This window comes from Hypomesus nipponensis, chromosome 14 (assembly GCF_054491055.1).
Source record: "Hypomesus nipponensis isolate SF chromosome 14, ASM5449105v1, whole genome shotgun sequence".
Taxonomy (NCBI): Eukaryota; Metazoa; Chordata; class Actinopteri; order Osmeriformes; family Osmeridae; genus Hypomesus; species Hypomesus nipponensis.
The window spans coordinates 607,054-623,727 of NC_140374.1; the positions used below are offsets into that span (position 1 = coordinate 607,054).

The 16,674-nt window shown below is 50.9% G+C and overlaps 1 protein-coding gene across 1 annotated transcript; it reads left to right on the plus strand.

The window, feature by feature from the left end:
* The first annotated feature begins 10,721 nt into the window (after positions 1 to 10,721).
* Positions 10,722 to 14,870, plus strand: LOC146258046 (sperm axonemal maintenance protein CFAP97D1). The gene is made up of 5 exons (XM_084671696.1): positions 10,722 to 10,814; positions 11,392 to 11,472; positions 11,965 to 12,083; positions 12,944 to 13,127; positions 14,739 to 14,870. Exons 1-5 carry the CDS (start codon positions 10,722 to 10,724, stop codon positions 14,868 to 14,870), a joined length of 609 nt encoding a protein of 202 aa, XP_084527822.1.
* Positions 14,871 to 16,674: the final 1,804 nt, after the last annotated feature.

The window sequence follows — 16,674 nt, forward strand, 5'->3', positions numbered from 1 at the left end:
GGAACGATGGATTAAATGCCTGGATACGCCAGCAACAGAAGATAGGGGATCTCCTCTGCACACACGAGTGAGACGGTGAGAGGACGTCTGGTAGAACATCAGGCTCTCAGGCGTGAGAGACATGGAAACAGGCGTGTTCAGCTGTCAGGGCCAGGAGCGGAGAGTCCTTTCACCTTCCTGGAAGCTCTGCTGCGCTGGCAGGAAGTGCTCTGCTCCGCTGGCAGGAAGTGCTTGGAGGAGAGGTGCCGTGCAGCACTAGGGATCTCTCAAGGTGACACACACGCAAGCAAAAGACGTGATGAACATATACTGTAGATGCTCATCAGTCATTAAATCCTGACGCTTGGAGAGTTCAACACCAAGTCACTATCTTTTACACTAAATTGGTGATACACAAAGATTTGAACCTACACTGACAGAATTATAGTTTACACCTGCAAGGCAGAATGCAGAATATAGCACAAGTCACATGTTTATAAATGTAACTTTAAGAATAAAACCAGAAACCCACAAACACATGTTCAGAACACATTGGTCCACCATGACACCACGCAGGGGAAACATGTCTGTTCCAGCAGCACTCAGAGCCTGGGGGAGAGATGAAAGAAACGCAACACAGAGGGCATGACCTGGGAGTCTGTCACCCTGATTGCTTGTGAAAGCTGTAGCCAATGGCAAACCGCCCAGCCCATTCAACACTGGCCCTCCACTCCACTATCTGGAGCCTGTAGACAATTAGAAAAGCAGAACTGGATCTACATGAACCTTTACAGCAGTGAGTAATGCAGGGCTAAAGACAAGCTTGCAGAGAATCCTCTTTCTTCTTTTTCAGCCATCAGGTCCAATTAATTTGAAGCCGGTTATCAAAGAGAAGAGCGTTCTCTCCCACCCTCTCTCTACCCTCTCTATCTCACAATCTCTCACCCTCTTTTTCCCACTCCTCATTCCCTCCTCCCCTTTCCCCCTCTCCCCCTCCTCTTCCCTCGCTCTGTCTCTCTCTCTCTCTCTCTTTCTGTCTCTCTCTCTCTCTCTCTCTCTCTCTCACTCTCTCTCTCTCTCTCTCTCTCTCTCTCTCTCTCTCTCTCTCTCTCTCTCTCTCTCTCTCTCTCTCTCTCTCTCTCACTCTCTCTCTTTCTCTCACTCTCTCTCACTCTCTCTCTCTCTCTCTCTCTCTCTCTCTCTCTCTCTCTCTCTCTCTCTCTCTCTCTCACTCTCTCTCTCTCTCTCTCTCACTCTCTCTCTCTCTCTCTCTCTCTCTCTCTCTCTCTCTCTCTCTCTCGCTCTCTCTCTCTCTTCTCTCCCTCACCCTCTCCCTCTCTCACCCCTCTCTCCCATTCTCTCCCCATCCTCCCCCCTCTCTCTCTGCAGCATAACTGGCCTCTACACACCATGCCCCTCAGAGAATCAGAGCATGCTGTGATTCTTGGCAAGCAGGGATGATATGTAACTAAACTCTCAATACTCTATTTCACAGTTGGTTGTAGCCTTCTTAAGTGTTCCATAAACATGGCTTGCTGCTCCATGCCCTCTAACTCCCTCGATGACCTCAGCTGTAGTTGTGTCGTATGAAACTGTGGTGTAGCAAGAATCTTTTTCTTTGCTTCAGCATATTCATGAAACGGGTGTGTAGTTAAATGATAGCGGTGTTTGTCCCTCAGACACTGAACATGGTCATGCACTCCTGTCCCCACAGTGTCACCTGGTCTCAGGCATCCTGTCCCCACAGTGTCACCTGGTCTCAGGCATCCTGTCCCCACAGTGTCACCTGGTCTCAGGCATCCTGTCCCCACCGTGTCACCTGGTCTCAGGCATCCTGTCCCCACAGTGTCACCTGGTCTCAGGCATCCTGTCCCCACAGTGTCACCTGGTCTCAGGCATCCTGTCCCCACAGTGTCACCTGGTCTCAGGCAGGCCCTGCTGGTGTGTGACGCCTCAGAGCCTGTGACACACTGCCCTGAGACAGCTGGTCTGGTCGAGGCCGTGGAGAGGCTGGTCTCTGATGACAGACTAGGAGAGAGATGGACTGAACAACGCAGGAGAGGAAAATACTTCTAGTTGTCACTCACAAGGAGAGAAAGAGGAGAAGAGTCTCAGCCTCCAGCCTCCACAGCCCCCAGCCTCCACCAGCCTCCACAGCCCCCAGCCTCCACAGCCTTCTCAGCCTTCCTCCCTGCTCTCTGTGTGGCAGCTTCAACCCTCCCCTCCTCTAGCTTTGTGAGGTCCCCTGCATGGCAGGATGCCCAGCATGGAAAACAAGACAGAGCGAGGGAGAGAGAGTGAAGGGGATGTGGTCTGACTCCACTGCTGCTCACTGCAGATAATGAAGCCAACTGCCAGGAAAATCAACCCCCCTGCAAAAGGCATCTGGGCTTGAACAGGGCAAGAAACAAAGCAGGCACAACAACGTCTACTAGCAATGAGAGAGAGAGATACACAGATGGGAGGAGAGGAGGACGGGGGAGGAGGAATGAGGGGAGGAGAGAAGGAGGGGGGAGGAAGAAAGAGGGGAGGAGAGGAGGAAGAGGGAAGGGAGGAGAGAAGGAGGGGGAGGAAGAAGAGGGGAGGAGAGGAGGAAGAGGGGGGAGGAGAGAGTGGAAGAGGGGGGAGTTGGAAAACAGACAAGGTTGTGTGTGGTCCTGGACTGGTGGATTTCTTTCTTGCTTTTTCCTCCCCCCCTTCTCTCCCCTCTCTGTCTCTTTCTCCCCCCCTCCCCTCTCTCTCTTTCTCCCCCCCTCCCTTCTCTCTCTTTCTCCCCAGGGGGGGGGGGGGGGGTGCATGCATGTGTGCAGACAGTTACTGCTGCAGAATAACCACCCTGGTCTTTAGTCTCACAATCTCCCCAGGGAGAAAAACAAGGCAAACAAACACGATTGGATTTTGAGTAAATTTGACCTCCTGTGCAAAAGCTAAAATTTGAAACAGTAAATGATGTCCTTGACAACATGATCGTGAGGACAGGAACACATCATCTACTGCTGTTCCTTCACCCCTGTGACCTTCACCTCCTGATGACGGGGCCTGTCAGAACGCACAGGTCAACCTGCTGAGAGGGAAACGAGAGGCCTGGGGCTGTCTGGAAAAGAACCTCCATGCTCAGATGGAGAAGTAGAGGGCTCTCACCACCGATGACAAGGGAGGGTGGAGAGTTTGAAAATAACAGATTGTCTCCCTGAGGTCCCAGTGGACAGATGGAGAACCTGAAGCCCCTCCCCCTCTCCTACCCCCCCAACACACACACACACACACACATACACACACACAGTGACACACATACACACATGAACACAGACTCATCCCTCCTCCAGTCTTGTCTCTCATACACAGGGCCCCTCCCCCTCCTTCAGCAGGATGGGGAGGAGGGAGCCTGATTGCTTTTCAACATCAGCTGTCGATGTATGAGGAAGTGTGTCTGAGGGGGGGTAGGGGGCCGGCAGTGTGTGTGTGTGTGGGGGGGTGATGTGACCTTCGACCCCCCGGGAAGGGGTTTCTGGTGTCGGGGGGTGCATGCAAGGGCCGAACAGGTCACACGAGGTCGGATGATCTGAGACATGGATCACCTGCCTCTCATTAGTCTCCCTCCCCTGGTCTACAGAGAGAGAGAGAGAGAGAGAGAGAGAGAGAGAGAGAGAGAGAGAGAGAGAGAGAGAGAGAGAGAGACAGAGAGAGAGAGAGAGAGAGAGAGAGAGAGAGAGAGAGAGAGAGAGAGAGAGAGAGAGAGAGAGAGAGAGAGAGAGAGAGAGAGAGAGAGAGAGAGAGAGAGAGAGGATGAGGGAGGGAGTCTGTGTTTGAGAGTGTACATACACCATCATGTGAATGTACACTCTCATACTGCACATCGAAAACACCAATCCAATCTCAAATCCATTTATTTTTCTCATAATTATTCCCATTAATTATCAATTGCTACACAGTATGCTGGGGGAGCTGGGGGCTATCATTGAATTTCCTCTTTATCAGAAGCAAAGTCATTATTAATGAAACCCTGAATCAGGCTGGTAAGATGTGGAATGGAAATGTTGACCTTGTTGTGTCCTTCACTGTGGGGCATGTGTGTAGACATGAGGGGAGGGAGGAGGGGCAGGGGAGGGAGGGGAGAGGAGGGCAGGGGAGGGAGGGGAGAGGAGGGCAGGGGAGGGGAGGGAGGGAAGAGGAGGGCAGGGGAGGGGAGGGAGGGGAGAGGAGGGCAGGGGAGGGAGGGGAGAGGAGGGCTGTTCTGAAAGGGTTCACGGTAAGGTTTTATCCTTATCCTATTCAGTTTTCTTATTCTCCTTCTCACCTCATCCCTCCTCCTCATCCCTCCTCCTCATCTCTCCTCCTCATATCACCTCCTCGTCCCTCCTCCTCATCCCTCCTCATCCCTCCTCCTCATCCCTCCTCATCTCTCCTCCTCATCCCTCCTCCTCATCTCTCCTCCTCATCTCTCCTCACCCCTCCTCCTCATCTCTCCTCATCCCTCCTCCTCATCCCTCCTCCTCATCTCTCCTCCTCATCCCTCCTCCTCATCTCTCCTCCTCATCTCTCCTCACCCCTCCTCCTCATCTCTCCTCCTCATCTCTCCTCCTCATCCCTCCTCCTCATCTCTCCTCCTCATCTCTCCTCCTCATCCCTCCTCCTCATCCCTCCTCCTCATCTCTCTTCCTCATCTCTCCTCATCCCTCCTCCTCATCCCTCCTCCTCATCCCTCCTCCTCATCTCTCCTCATCCCTCCTCCTCATCCCTCCTCCTCATCTCTCCTCCTCATCTCTCCTCCTCATCTCTCCTCCTCATCTCTCCTCCTCATCTCTCCTCACCCCTCCTCCTCATCTCTCCTCACCCCTCCTCCTCATCTCTCCTCCTCATCTCTACTCCTCATCCCTCCTCCTCATCCCTCCTCCTCACCTCTCCTCCTCATCTCTCCTCCTCATCTCTCCTCCTCATCCCTCCTCCTCATCCCTCCTCCTCATCTCTCCTCCTCATCCCTCCTCCTCATCCCTCCTCCTCATCTCTCCTCCTCATCTCTCCTCACCCCTCCTCCTCATCTCTCCTCATCCCTCCTCCTCATCTCTCCTCCTCATCTCTCCTCACCCCTCCTCCTCATCTCTCCTCATCTCTCCTCACCCCTCCTCCTCATCTCTCCTCACCCCTCCTCCTCATCTCTCCTCATCCCTCCTCCTCATCTCTCCTCACCCCTCCTCCTCATCTCTCCTCACCCCTCCTCCTCATCTCTCCTCATCTCTCCTCATCCCCCTCCCTCATCTCTCCTCATCCGTCCTTATCCCTCCTCCTCATCTCTCCTCATCTCTCCTCCTCATCTCTTCTCTGGCTCACGTCATGTTCTACTTCTGGGGCTCTGGGATCCACTGGGAAGTGAAGGGCTGATAATATTTTCAATAATACAAACATACTATAAGATACTAACACTAAAATCCAACACTGATATTCTTGTATCTCTTGCCTATCCGTGCCTGCTTATTGGCACCTACCTTATAAACATCGAATTGAGGATGAATGATTAGCTTGAATTCAGAAACAATTGCATCCATCAAACCCGTGGTCAGGAAAGCTTTCATTGAACATGTGTAAATGTGAATAGGGTAGCTAGTCTGCTGTACAATCTGTCTGTCCTCCGTGTAGCTGTCGTCCTCATCTCTGGGGTCTCTCCATCGCTGCCATCCTGCAGGCCTGTTTGAGGACCTCCTCATTAATCTGGGGGAGGGTCTCTGGATCAATAACTGGGCACGGTTTAATACCAACAGAGGGAGTGTTAAAGTCACCAAAAACAGATGGGAACATGATTGCTTCTCTCTCTCTCTCTCTCTCTCTCTCTCTCTCTCTCTCTCTCTCTCTCTCTGTCTCTCTCTCTCTCTCTCTCTCTCTCTCTCTCTCTCTCTCTCTCTCTCTCTCTCTCTCTCTCTCTCTCTGTCTCTCTCTCTCTCTCTCTCTCTCTCTCTCTGTCTCTCTCTCTCTCTCTCTCTCTCTCTCTCTCTCTCTCTCTCTCTCTGTCTCTCTGTCAGTCTGTCTCTGTCTCTCTGTCTGTCTGTCTCTCTCCCTCTCTCTGTCTGTCTGTCTCTCTCCCTCTCTCTGTCTGTCTGTCTCTCTCTCTCTCAGGCGATGAGGGATGATCTCAGATGGATAATGTTTGGTGGATGAGAGAGGAAAGGAAACACTCTGGGTTAGGGTTAGCACATTCTGTTAATATGCATCAACACAACACCAGGACTGAAGCAGGACACTGGCTGAGAGGGAATAATTGCTTTTATAGAGTTTAGACAACACACACACACACACACACACTCACACACACTATAAAAGAGCATCTGGAAGCACATCTTAACAATAGATTTAATGGCCGTGAAGAACAACAGCAGCAGTGTTGGTGCTGGCTGAACAGCTCCAGTGCTGCAGGGAGCCAGGAGCCTAACCCAGGACTCTGATCTGGAGAGACTAACCCTAACCCAGGACTCTGATCTGGAGAGACTAACCCTAACCCAGGACTCTGATCTGGAGAGACTAACCCTAACCCAGGACTCTGATCTGGAGAGACTAACCCTAACCCAGGACTCTGATCTGGAGAGACTAACCCTAACCCAGGACTCTGATCTGGAGAGACTAACCCTAACCCAGGACTCTGATCTGGAGAGACTAACCCTAACCCAGGACTCTGATCCAGACCAACAGTAATTACAACGCTCGCTCCAACCTCCCCCATAAACCCTCTCAGTCACCCCTGGTGACTAAAGAAAGGTTCCATCAGTGTTGGTTCATACCAGAACCGTGTTGTTAGCGTGTGTTGGTGCAGATCACCACTGGTCTGCCCTGAACTATCCCTTCCCTCCCGCCCACTCCCCACCAACTCAGTGACGACACTCTCCATTCAGGAAAGTGAAGTTAACAGACTTTTCAAGAGGCAGAACTCACGCAAAGCAGCTGGGCCAGATGCTGTCTCCCCTGCCACCCTCAAGAACTGTGCTGACCAGCTGTCTCCGGTGTTTACCTACATCTTCAACACCTCCCTGGAGACATGCCATGTGCCAGTCTCAAGTCCTCCACCATCATCCCTGTGCCCAAAAAGCCCAGGCCAACTGGACATAATGACTACAGACCCGTCGCCCTGACCTCTGTGGTAATGAAGTCTTTTGAGCGCCTGGTGCTGGCACACCTTAAATCCATCACAGACCCTCTACTGGACCCCCTGCAGTTTGCCTACGGAGCCAACAGGTCTGTGGACGACGTAGTTAACATGGCCCTCCACTTCCCCCTGCAGCACCTGGACTCCCCAGCATCCTACGCCAGGATTCTGTTTATTGACTTCAGCTCTGCCTTCAATACCATCATCCCAGCCCTGCTTCAGGACAAGCTCTCCCAGCTGAACGTGCCTGATTCCACCTGCAGGTGGATCACAGACTTCCTGTCTGACAGGAAGCAGTGCGTTAAGTTGGGAACACAAGTCTCTGACTCTCGGTCCATCAGCACCACCTCACCCCAGGGCTGCGTCCTTTCTCCTCTGCTCTTCTCCCTGTACACCAACAGCTGCACCTCCAGACATCCGTCCGTCAAACTCCTGAAGTTTACGGACGACACCACCCTCATTGGGCTCATCTCTGGTGGAGACGAGTCTGATTATAGGTGGGAAGCAGACAACCTGGTGACCTGGTGCAGCCAGAACAACCTAGAGCTCAATGCTCTTAAGACAGTGGAAATAGTTGTGGACTTCAGGAAGAACACAGCCCCACTCACCCCCATCACCCTGAGTGACTCCCCAGTCAACACTGTGGAGTCCTTCCGCTTCCTGGGCACCCTCCTCTCCCAGGACCTCAAGTGGGAACTGAACATTGGCTCCCTCATCAAGAAAGCACAACAGAGGATGTACTTCCTTCGGCAGCTGAAGAAATTCAACCTGCCAAAGACAATGATGGTGCACTCCTACACAGCCATCATTGAGTCTAACCTCATCTCACCCATCACCATCTGGTATGCTGCTGCCACTGCCAAGGACAAGAGCAGACTGCAGCGCATCATCCGCACTGCTGAGAAGGTGATCGGCTGCAATCTGCCTTCCCTCGAGGACCTGCACACCTCAAGGTCCCTGAGGCGTGCGAGGAAGATTGTGGCCGACTCCTCCCACCCTGGACACTCCCTGTTTCAGACAGTCCTCTCTGGCAGAAGGCTGCGGTCCATCAGGAGCAAAACGTCACACTTGTTGGCCTCTTCAACAAGGCCAAAGGTCCACACTGACTCTAATGACTACTTAAAACACATTACATTTACACAATTATCTCTTGTACATTTGTATTTTTTTTTATATTTGTATTTTTTGTATTTTTATATCATAAGTGGTAACTTAAATTTGATTTTATGACAACCTATATTTTATTTTATTGTACATTTTATTTAATTCTAATTCCACTTAATACTGATAGTTTATGTACCCCATGTACCCTTAGTATAGATAGTCCACATATTTAAATTTTAGGTTCCTATATGTATATTGTATGCACCTTCCTGCTAAAGTAAATTCCTTGTCTGTGCAAACTTTCAGGGCAAATAAATCCCATTCTGATTCAGATTCTGGTCACCCTTCTGTAGACTTACTGACTACAATCAGATCTATGATTCCTTCAGAGTGTGTAAACACCTCTTAACACGATAGTCATCAGAGTTCTGTCAGTCCACTTCTCTGGTGGTGAGGACGGCCCACAGCAGGACTGTTCTGCTGGTGGTGGAACCATGTTGCCTTGGCAACGTAGCCTGAGAATGCGTTCATGTGCACTGCTTGGCCAATCAGAGAGCAGGTGGCCCCATATAAGGGGTTCCTTCTGTCCTCCACAGAGCCTCCAGGGATACCAGCCCAGACCGGAGGCACTCCATGTTATACTTGTGTGTGTGTGTGTGTGTGTGCACGTGTGTGTGTGTGTGTGCACGTGTGTGTGTTTGTGTGCGTGTGTGTGTGCACGTGTGCGTGTGTGTGTGTGTGTGCGTGTGTGCATGTGTGTGTGTGTGCGTGTGTGTGTGTGTGTGCGTGTGGACGTGCTCCATAATCCTCTCTCCTATGCGTCATGGCTGAAACCACAGAATCATTCAGGCCATGTCGTTAAGAGGACTAATTATGCTAAAACAGGAGCTATTTATCCTTCAGGCATAAAATCACTGTGCAGTATTTAAATATCTTAGTCTGGGTCAATATGTCATTATGTCTGTTGTATGGGAGAGGCAGAGTGATGGAGAGGGGTGAGGGGGGGTGTAGAGAGGGGTGAGGAGGAGGGGGTAGAGAGGGGTGGCGGGGGGTGGAAAGAGGGGGAGAAGAGGGGGTGGGATGGAGAGGGGGGGGGAGTGGGGATGGAGAGGGGGGGGGAGGGGGGGAGAGGGGGGGGAAAGGGGGGAGAGGGGATGGAGAGGGGGGGGATGGAGAGGGGGGGGGATGGAGAGGGGGGGGGATGGAGGGGGGGGATGGAGAGAGAGGGGGGGAGGGAATGGAGAGGGGGGGGAGAGGGGGGAGAGGGGATGGAGAGGGGGGGGAGGGGATGGAGAGGGGGGGGGGATGGAGGGGGGGGGGATGGAGAGGGGGGGGGCATCGTTGTCAGCAGCAGATGTTGGAGCTGGCCAGACTGACCACATGACGTGTGGTTCTCCAGAAGACAAGCTGACAGCTGGTTCACACAGCAGCAGAACACAGACATCTGACCCTGAGGCGGGCAAAGATAAGGATGTTAGGGAGGATGTTTGTGAGGGTGTTAGTGAGGATGTGTGTGTGTGTGTGTGTGTGAATGCTCCAGAGTGAAAATGTATAAAGTTCTGCCGATCTGGAACCCCCTGAGTAGCAGTGCTGTTCTTCATTGGGCAGCAGAACATGGCCTCTCGGCCGCAGCACATCCACGGCAGGTGTCTCCCTCTGCAGGCTGCAGCAGGAACTGCATGCTGAGACGCAGATCCTGTATGACGTCTCCAGATCTAAGAAACCATGAAGAGGATGAAGATAGTTCCTTAGTTTGACACTCGATGCAGCATAATATTCACAATCAGAAAGGACTTACTGAGAATGGCTCTTAGATTTTGTGGAGGGGGGTAGGCTGGGTGGGTGGAGGGGGGTGGAGGGGGGTGGAGGGGGGTAGGCTGGGTGAGTGGAGGGGGGTGGAGGGGGGTAGGCTGGGTGAGTGGAGGGGGGTGGAGGGGGGTAGGCTGGGTGAGTGGAGGGGGTGGAGGGAGTAGGCTGGGTGAGTGGAGGGGGTGGAGGGAGTAGGCTGGGTGAGTGGAGGGGGTGGAGGGAGTAGGCTGGGTGAGTGGAGGGGGTGGAGGGAGTAGGCTGGGTGAGTGGAGGGGGTGGAGGGAGTAGGCTGGGTGAGTGGAGGGGGTGGAGGGAGTAGGCTGGGTGAGTGGAGGGGGTGGAGGGAGTAGGCTGGGTGAGTGGAGGGGGTGGAGGGAGTAGGCTGGGTGAGTGGAGGGGGGTGGAGGGAGTAGGCTGGGTGAACTCACTAATAATTTACTGAGACCCGATCTCCTCGCACTGTAGAGAGAGGTGCAGTCCAGGTGCTATGGCAACAGCCCCCCTGTCTTCTCAGAGTAAGGCCCACCTGACCTCCTGCTGTGGGAGGGGCTCACTGTGCAGTTCATGTGTATATGTAGGTGTGTGTGTGTGTAGGTGTATGTGTGGGTGGGTGTGTGAAGTTGTGTGTGTGAAGGTGTGTGTGTAATGCAGAGCCCCGTCCTCCACAGTGTCAGAGAGACCAGAGCTCCTGAAGGGAAACATGCACAAGGCGTACCAGCCTCTTCAGCCGGCCACTAACAGACACCTGCAGCAGAGATGGGACCAGTCCACATACCAACGACACAGGGACCAGGTCAGTACTCTGGCTGTGTCTGGCTGTCTGAACCCTGCTAGAAGATTCACTTCAGTTGGTGTATTTGATGTCTATGTGTGTACATATTTCTGAAAGGTTAATAGCAGTGTGAAAGTTGTGCTGATATACACACAGACGTTTGTTGTAATTGCTGCAAAACATTCATGGCTGCCCTCAGGGCTCCGGTTCCTCCCAGGAGCCCCTGGTCCTGGGGTCCCTCACAGGAGCCCCTGGTCCTGGGGACCCTCCCAGGAGCCCCTGGTCCTGGGGACCCTCCCAGGAGCCCCTGGTCCTGGGGACCCTTACAGAAGCTCCTGGTCCTGGGGACCCTCATAGCATGAACAGTATCATAGCAAGCTTCACAGGAGCCGGTAGCATTACAGGACAGATTAAGTTGGTCCTGTGTCATTGAGGACGTCTACTCTACGTCAAACATCACCTTCCCATGAACACCTTGCTTGAGCATCTGTAGAGTTAGTGTGGTGGAGGTCTTTAGAATTCCCTTTTTTGGGCTTTTTACTAACCAAAATGTATTACATCAAACATACTCTTTGCTTTTTAATTGTCCTGTGATAAGGTGAACGCGGCGAGGCCGATGGTGGACACCAAGGGCATCAAAGCTCCAGCTCATGTCCAGCTAAAGCTGAAGAAACTACAGGTCAGTGCACACACCTGCTGCTTACACCAGGAGGGCAACATGTCAGAACACAACATTTAGATACATTAGGACCAATTCAACTGTGTTACTAATGCATGTTTACTATGGTTGATATTCCAACAATGATTAACGTATGGCATGATCCTGACGTAACTTATTCATAAAGGGATGGGATGGGATCTTGAGTTTTGATTATGAATATTCTGAGGTGTGGCCTAATCTAATTATACTATAAGATTATAACTATACTGAAATATAGTTAAGGCTACAGTTAGATTTTCTGTTACAGAAATATGCAAATATATTTTATATTTTTGGCCTGAGGACATGACACTAGAGGTAGAATGTCTCTGGGCTTATGAATATCCGTCAAAATGTTTCAGTCTTCTAATATGCCATCAATATCTGAACCATTATTTAAAGTACCTAACGTCAATGACCAGATATGGTTGTAGGCAGTCCATGCATTAACACTGGGACGTTATTGACCAGGTTCATGAGGAGCGTCAGGCCGTTATCGAGAGAGACAACCGGCTCCTGGCCTCCAGGCTGTCCGACATTGTGCGGTCCAGAGGTCTGGTCGACCACAGGAACCATTACGCTGAGCGGAGGTAGCTAGCTAACGGCTTCATGTTTCACCATTAAGTCAGATCCTCCTCAGCTCTCAGACACTGTCACTGTCAAACCCAGCTGGTGAAACACTACACTCCTCCGGTTACAGACTGACGCTTTCTGGCCTTGAGTCAATTATTCATGTGATCAATACTGTGTGCGTGCGGGCTGTTTGACTGTTCTAGCTAGAAGGGTTTGAACCCCACAGGAGAGTAGATAGATGATCTTGATAAACATGAATCACCGTAACATCCTGACACAACAACTCTGTCTTAACCAGTAGCAGTACTTACTGCCTCCAGGCAAGAAGATGGCTTCAACAATGCAGACGTTGTATTCCCTGAAACATTTTTGTTATCTCTGACTTAGCAGAACCCCTGTCTTTCATGCTGCAAAAATGTGGTGATAATGATCAGTTTTAACGGTATATTTGCTATTATTGTATATGGTTGTGGAATAAGCTTTGCAGTCTCTGCTGTACCTAGTCCTGATGTTACCGTGTGTGTTGGGGTTGGCATGGCGACCTGGGGAGTAGGGGTTGTTGACTCGTGTTGTTGCGACGACAATGGCTCTCGTGTCATCAGCGCTTATGTCACTCCGTAAAATATTAATGTCCCCAGTCATGACCTGTCAGAAAGCTGGACCAGGAAGAGGTAGATGTGTGCCAGGCTGAAAGGAGCTGGAGTTAGCTTCAGTATTGTCTGTATGTGAGGGAAGTATGAATGGGCGTCCATGTGGTGTTATGAATACAGAAGTTGTTGACTTTGTGGTGCATGTATGTGGGAACTTCAGGCCACAGCAAGGATGTGTCATCCTCCAGGTGATGCACCTTCTGAATCTTTCTCTCGCTGTCACGCAGTCTGAACGCTGAGAAGAGGAGGGATGAGCTGCTGCACGTGACCAAACAGAACCAGGCCATCTACCAGCGAATCACGGCCCGCCAGTCGGAGTACCGCCGGCAGCTGTGGTTGGACGACTGGAAGAGGGAGGAGCGTAGACGAGAAGACATCGCTCGCTACCCAAGAGGGGTCCAGCACCAGCAGGTGAGGAGACATGAGGAGACACAGAGAGACAAGGGCCCAGAGACACACCTCATGAACCCCCCCGAGCAGGACACAGTTCCTCAGAGTGAACCTGGAGTATTGGGATTCGTGATGGAAAGAAAAACCCATAGATTTCCCCTCATCTACCACCAGCATCTACCACTACCATCTACCACTAGCATCTACAACCAGCATCTACCACCAGCATCTACCACCAGCATCTACCACCAGCATCTACCACTACCATCTACCACTAGCATCTACCACTAGCATCTACCACCAGCATCTACCACCAGCATCTACCACCAGCATCTACCACCAGCATCTACCACTACCATCTACCACTAGCATCTACCACTAGCATCTACCACTACCATCTACCACTAGCATCTACCACTAGCATCTACCACCAGCATCTACCACCAGCATCTACCACTAGCATCTACCATCAGCATCTACCACTAGCATCTACCACCAGCATCTACCACTACCATCTACCACTAGCATCTACCACTAGCATCTACCACTAGCATCTACCACCAGCATCTACCACTAGCATCTACCACTAGCATCTACCACTAGCATCTACCACTAGCATCTACCACCAGCATCTACCACCAGCATCTACCACCAGCATCTACCACCAGCATCTACCACCAGCATTGGGATGTTGCCAGCATCCTGTCTGCAGTCACATCAGGGTAATGAGGCTAGCTGAAGAACCTTTATCATGAGTACAGCGACCTGACAGTGGCATGATTGAACCACCTGTCTCACCTCTCCTCCATTTATAGTACATCAACCAGAGCCGTGGTTTGTGAGGAGCACAACTTGACTGTCAGCTGGAGAACAGTGTTTTATGTGTCAGGCAGAGGCTGTGTAATCTGCTACTGATCAGTCCCAGTATGCCGTCTGAGACCATGAGAGCACACACACACACACCTTCTTCCATCCATCAGAAGGTCTCTAACGACAGCATGTGAGGAGAGGGGCACCGTGCCTACACAGCCTCACTTCCATTTTCTGTCAAGATTTCTAACCGCTTTCACGATTCCAATTTAAAGCCATAAAGGGATGAGTGCTTCAGCACTTAATCAAGTCTGAAGTGTTTCCTCACGCTGATCTGGAGAGAATTAAACATCAAAGTGTCATTTTAAGAGCTCTGTTTTCCACACTGTGATTGGCAAGAGGCTGGAGGAGGCAAGAGGCAGGAGGAGGCAGACGGACAAGAGCCAGGAGGGGAGGCAGCAGGAGGCAAACAAACAGCTGCTTCCACCGCAATTAACCCCAAACACAGTTCATCTGAGTTCTCACCACTCTGGGGTGCTCTGTGGTTATTCATGTGACCTACAGTATGTCTACCACTATGTATTTATATATATATGTATTTCTTTTTTTGTGTGTGTAATTTTGCATGCTTTCTTGGATTGTTTTGTGTGTGAAGGATGCATCTTGCTTTTTATTAATCTAAGTGACTTTCTATCTCAGATGCAGTTTTACTTTGAGGTTCCTCAGAGGGAACACCTGCTAGACTGCTTTACCCCTCATCACTGCTTGCAGATATAATAATAATTATTATTATTATCATTATGATTGTGACTCTGTTCACAGAGATCCAGGAGGAGGGTGAAATTCAGCAGCGTCGGGGACACGTCCGAGGGCAGTGAGGGGTCCCCCACTGACCCCCCCACTGACCCCCCCACTGACCCCCCCACTGACCCCCCTACTGACCACACCCATTGACCACACCCACTGCTGCATTTGCAGTTTTAATAAAAAGTTGACACATTATTTGTTTAGTTTGATCATAATAAATAAATAAATTAAATCCTTGGTTTATAAAACATGAGATAAATGTAAGTAAATAGCATACAGTGGTAGAGGTTTCTGTAAAGTTATAATCTGTAATGCAAAGGTTATTAAAAAGGGAGGAGAGGGTGAGTGAGGTGAGAGGGTGAGTGAGGTGAGAGGGTGAGTGAGGTGAGAGGGTGAGTGAGGTGAGAGGGTGAGTGGGATGAAGGGGTGAGAGGAAGTTACCCCTGGAAGCTCCTCCTCCATGTCAAGTTTCACTTGAGCAATAACTTGTACTGCTAACCCTTAATGCAGTGTCACTACATAGCAGGTCCTGTGTCACTACATAGCAGGTCCTGTGTCACTACATAGCAGGTCCTGTGTCACTACAATGTTGCTTCTACAGGTATCACTATGTAGTGACATGGTAGTTAATATTTAGCCTGCCTCCGCCCTCCTACGTACTTCCGCTCAATTTGGATTTTGCCTCAGTACTAGGTCTGGGAACTAGGCTCTGAAGTCGTTTTCTAGAAACACATTTTTTGTAGGTCCAATCAGTGAACAGAGGGAGTGGCTGAGAACGATGACGTTAATGTTGTGCACTAGTTTGAGTAGTTCAGTAATGGCGGCGGAGAAAGATGCCAGCGAAACTATTCTGCGGTTGTGGCAGCAACGCTGCCGAATATCCGTAGGTTAAAGCCGGAGCAAGAACATTCCTTGCTGAGTTTTGTAGGTGGCCATGGTGTTGTGGCCCTCCTCCCCACGGGGTTCGGGAACAGTTTGATTTTCCAGCTACGGCAGCTAGCTCTGTTACAGTAGTGGTGAAGGACTTGGCTAAGGCGTACGCTTGCGATTGGTTATGGCAAATCAGAGTGGCTTTGGGCGGAACCAAAAGTTTTAAACTTCAACAGAGGACCCGCCTTCAAGGAAGTTAACGTTTGTCAATGGAGAGATCCCAGACCCTCTGTACAAATGCAATGTACGAGGGTCTGGTTAGGACCAGGCTAGTTAATATTACCTTACTGTAAAGTTTTAAATAAACCTGTCTGTATGTGTGTAGAGCTGGAGGAGAAGGATTTCTCCACTAGATGGCAGTATGCTCACAAGGCTGAACGAGTCGACAGCTCCAGGTAGGATCACACCAGGCACACAGGGAGAGGACACACCTCAGCTCTGAGGACTGATGAGGACAGATGAGGACAGGGGAGGACAGGGGAGGACAGGGGAGGACAGGGGAGGACAGGGGAGGACAGATGAGGACAGATGAGGACAGGGTAGGACAGGGGAGGACTGATGAGGACAGATGAGGACAGGGGAGGACTGATGAGGACAGATGAGGACAGGGGAGGACAGGGGAGGACAGATGAGGACAGGGGAGGACAGATGAGGACAGATGAGGACAGGGGAGGACGGGGGAGGACGGGTAAGGACTCTAGGCAGGAGGTAGGAGAGGGTCTAGAGATCGCTGCACATCACCCTGTCTGACCTCTCCTTACTGATCTATTTTTAACAAAGCTCTTCATAAAGGCTCTACATAATGTTACAACTGCCTCAAGATATTGCCTTATGATTAAAGTGCTAACTGTTCATGTCTGAGTAGTTTGTGGGTGTTTGGCTTTTCCTTGACATGGTTTGCTTGTGCAGGTAGTACTTTCACATTCCTTACACAGTGTTTTGAGGAAAGGGATGAATGATTTTGTAACCTGTTGTGCTACAAAAGTGATACACTAGTTTGGGGGGAAATTCAGTTTTAAGC

Coding starts and splice junctions, on each gene's coding strand:
- LOC146258046 (XM_084671696.1), top strand. CDS start 10,722: ATGCACAAGGCGTACCAGCCTCTTCAGCCGGCCACTAACAGACACCTG. Junction 10,815..11,391: donor ACCAACGACACAGGGACCAG/GTCAGTACTCTG, acceptor TCCTGTGATAAG/GTGAACGCGGCGAGGCCGAT. Junction 13,128..14,738: donor GAGGGGTCCAGCACCAGCAG/GTGAGGAGACAT, acceptor CTCTGTTCACAG/AGATCCAGGAGGAGGGTGAA.